We start from the raw sequence: 3,790 nt of genomic DNA on the forward strand, positions 1-3,790 counted from the left end.
CTTCATCCGACGCGCCTCGAAATAACGTCGCAGAGCTTGAGGCACACCGCCTACCGCCCTGCTGTGTCAGGCCTGCTCTGACCGGGCGGGCACGTGGGGCTGCTCGGTGGCTGCCCGGTGCGCCCTCCCCGGGGCACTCGCCGAAAAACCGAATGATGACGAACAAGATCGAACGGGGGCGCGTTTTCAACCCTCCCCGTCACCTCGCGCAGCAGTCCATGATGGTTGCTTTCCACTTATGGTGCCTTGGAACTTGCACCATCCTTTTTGGGCATGCTACCGCCCCGGCAGGTATATAAGCGGGGCGGGCTCCCCGGAGAAGGGGGGATGGAACACATTGAGGAGCCTCGGAGAACACAAGACACAAAAGACAGAGGCTTGGATCAACCGAAGAACAAGGAGCACGAAGCTCTAGACTTAGACAAATATTCTTGTAACACAGCAGATCCTCAGAGAGACATCCTCAAAGTATTTATAGCATACACACAGGAGTAGGGTGTTACGCTCAGTGCGGCCCGAACTTGTCTAAAAATCCCCTGAGCATTTACTCCTTCCTGCATCCGATCATTCCACTCCACCTGCATCTCATTTACTCTCATTTATTTCACCTACGAAGCGGATTCAGAATCATCTCCCTGGGCGAATATCAAAGGGGGTCCCTCCGGATCCCCGCTTGAGGAGTTCACCCTCCAACAGATAGCTAGGGAGAGCTCATCTAGACCTCCTTCTTGACCAAAATTGAGCTTGAGTGGTGGGGGAATCAATGCGGGAGAAGGGATGAAGTGGTTGTTGCCATAGGAGATTTTGTGAGAGAGAAAGTTCTAAAATGGCTCTGTTAGCTCGAGGTAGAAGAAGGTGGGGAAGAGGAGGACATCACTGCCGGCTCATATAATCTGCAGGCAGAGATACATATATCACTTTCAGTCAGTGGATTAAGTCGGCAGTGATGATGGTGCTGTGTATCACTACCGGCTCGATCCATCAGCCGGCAGTGATGACCCTTATCATTGCTAGTTCATAAGCCACGATGACTGATTCATCCTGCACGGTTTATGAACTGGTAGTGATGCCCCATCATTACCGGCCTATGAGAAACCGGCAGTAATAGGTCGGCATATAAGTCCAGTTCTGTAGTAGTGTCAGAATCAATATCCGATTTAGAGATAAGAGTTGTTTAATTGAATAGCTGCAGATAAGAGGTAATTAAGCAAAAACATAATTGCAGTGGGTCATAGCTATATAAGAAGACTAGATTTGTCGCAATTTCGACCATGGCAGCCACTGGCGATTACATTTATTTGTGCAATTTCCATGTCCTGTTCTTTTACTTGCAGATCTGAACCTACAAACTACATTAAACTATGAAACCTCAGCTATTGCTACATATTATCATGGTACACGAACAGAGGAGAACACATGTTATTGCAACATAATATTATTTTATCACATCAGTTGAACATATACACAGATATTCATACATATACACGGATATGTTACAGTTAGTACATCGGAGAGTTCAGAATAAGCAACAGAAGCAATTCAGAAAGATTATAAAATTTCCTTTCTGAATCAGCACGCCTAGAAAGAGAAAAGAGAAAAAGGCCGGGAGTAAGACCTTTATGTCTCACACAGTACAAGCCAAGCTACCATGAATATACATATGCACATTACATACATACTAGCCCTAGCAACTGAACTAGCAGTCTAGCACAACACTAACCATTAATACCCAAGCTTCAAATCCAGCATCGCGTTCATGCTGCCACCTTGATCTTTCTTTGCAGTCAATAGCGGCTCCGGCGGGGGCAGGTTGAGGTCCAGCGCGGTAGCCGTCGATGTCGCCGCTGTCTCTGACGTTGCCAACGTGCTACAACTGCTGGAAGTTGCAACCACCAACACCCCTGCGCATGCTCTCTCCCAGTGGCACCGCTTATGCCCGCCCAGAGCCTGTCCGGTCGCGAACCCCCGAGCGCACACACTGCACTTGTGGTCGTCGCACTTGGCCGGCGCCGGAGCCACCACAGAAGACGTCGACGCGCCACAGCTCTCATTCCAGGATGGCCAAGAAATAATCCTCTTCTTGCCCTTGCCGGCGCCTGGCCGCGCACCGGCCAGCATGAGGAGGCTGGCAGCGACCTCGCGCTCCTGCACGGTGAACTTATGCCCGGCTTCTGCGGCCGCGCCAGGCGCGCCGACGGCCCCGAGGCGGAAGTGCGGCGGCGGCGTGATCCCGCGCCACTGGCGCTCCGGGTGGCAGCGCATGTGGCCGAACAGCGCCTTCCAGGATGGGAACCGCTTGCCGCACTCGGTGCAAGGCGGCGTGTCGCCGGTGGGCGAGGATCGCACGCGGGCGAGTGCGGCGGCAGTGGCGCCGCCGTCCGGCCGCGGCCTCCACAAGTGAGGGGGTCTCGGGGAGAGCGCGCAGGCGAGCGGGGGAGGCGGTGGCTTGAGCGCCAGCGTGAGCATCGTGTCGTGGTGCGGCGGAGGCAGCTCAGGGGGAGGAGGAGGCACGGCGGGCTGTAACGCAGGGGGCGGAGATGAGTGCTCCATGGCGCGCGAGCGATCGGCCGGTCAGGGAGGTTGCGAGGAGGCGGAGTGGAATTTGAGGAGGGAGGTGGTGGAGGAGGGGGCGTGATCTCATGTGTTGGCGGTTGCTTCGGCGGCATGCAGCACCGACGCATGCATGAATGTAGCACGTGCTGATCGATGAGGATGCATGCGCGCGGTTAGATACTTAGATTACTAGCCGGCGGTGGTTGCCTTGCCAGAGATTACTAGCCGTCGCGCGGCGATGGGGAGTTCACAAATGATCTATCGCTTCCTAACGTTATATATATATATGGTAGTTTGAACTCCTTCCCGATCGAGTGCATTAAAGTGGGGCGGCATTATAAAGACATGCAATTTCTTAAAAAGATTGTCACATCTAACAGTCTGCAGTTAGCCAGCCTACATCATATACATTTTACGCATGTGCAAGAGAGATGATGTTTGGAGAGTTAAAAGATAGATTGCCTAGAGGTTGGGTGTAGTTGATGCAGCGGTTAGCAAAATGTCAAAAACTGTACGCATTGGAGTAGGATGTATTGTGTTGCCCAAACAGGTACGGAGAGCCCTATTCATAAGAGGAGGCTTAAGTTTAGAGATGAAGCCTATGAGTGGAAAGGAGAGAGCGAGAGAAATATCTTTTGTATAATAAAAAAAACCACTAGGGTCCTCCCTCTCCTGTCCTTGGAGAGCATATTCATAGAGAGAATGAGTACGGGAAATTACCTACCTGCCTCTAAAATATTATATTACAATCATATGTCTAAAGGGATACTTGAAATTTCACCTGCCTGCCTCTAAAATAGTAATATCACGGTGTACCATCTAAATATCTCCAGGCTGGGGCGTTCCCCCAACAGTACCCCCTCATCTATGGCTCTAAGGTTACGAGGGGCGAGCAGATGACCATAGAATTAGCTCCAGCCCCACCTAGGTGTTAGGATACCCCGAACAGCTTTCCGTCCTTGTAAAACCTCTTGGCGATGGCCGCAAGCGATGGCGATGAGGTTTGATGGAGGTGACATGGTCTGGAGCCCGTGACGATGCTCGACGGAGGTTAGAACGACCAGAGAGTCGCGATGAAGCCGGCGGCGGAGTTGTAGGTGCAGCTAAGGGGTGTGACGGAGGCAGAGTCGTCTGGAGCCCTCGACGAGGGAAGCCAGAGAAGGAGTTGATGGTGAGGCTGAGGCAACCTCCTACCCCCTCAGCAGTGGATGCCGGAGGTGGAGTCGATGGCGAGGTT

The 3,790-nt window shown here is 52.5% G+C and overlaps 1 protein-coding gene across 1 annotated transcript; it reads right to left on the bottom strand.

Moving 5' to 3' along the window:
* Positions 1-1,722: 1,722 nt before the first annotated feature.
* On the bottom strand, positions 1,723-2,550 carry LOC133917829 (zinc finger protein ZAT3-like). Its single transcript, XM_062361667.1, has one exon. The coding sequence runs from the start codon at positions 2,548-2,550 to the stop codon at positions 1,723-1,725; it is 828 nt and encodes a 275-aa protein (XP_062217651.1).
* Between the last annotated feature and the right edge of the window lie 1,240 nt (positions 2,551-3,790).

The sequence above is a fragment of the Phragmites australis genome, chromosome 5 (assembly GCF_958298935.1).
Source record: "Phragmites australis chromosome 5, lpPhrAust1.1, whole genome shotgun sequence".
NCBI lineage: Eukaryota > Viridiplantae > Streptophyta > Magnoliopsida > Poales > Poaceae > Phragmites > Phragmites australis.

Excerpts from the sequence above, each read along its gene's own strand:
- LOC133917829 (XM_062361667.1), bottom strand. The coding sequence starts at position 2,550 with ATGGAGCACTCATCTCCGCCCCCTGCGTTACAGCCCGCCGTGCCTCCT.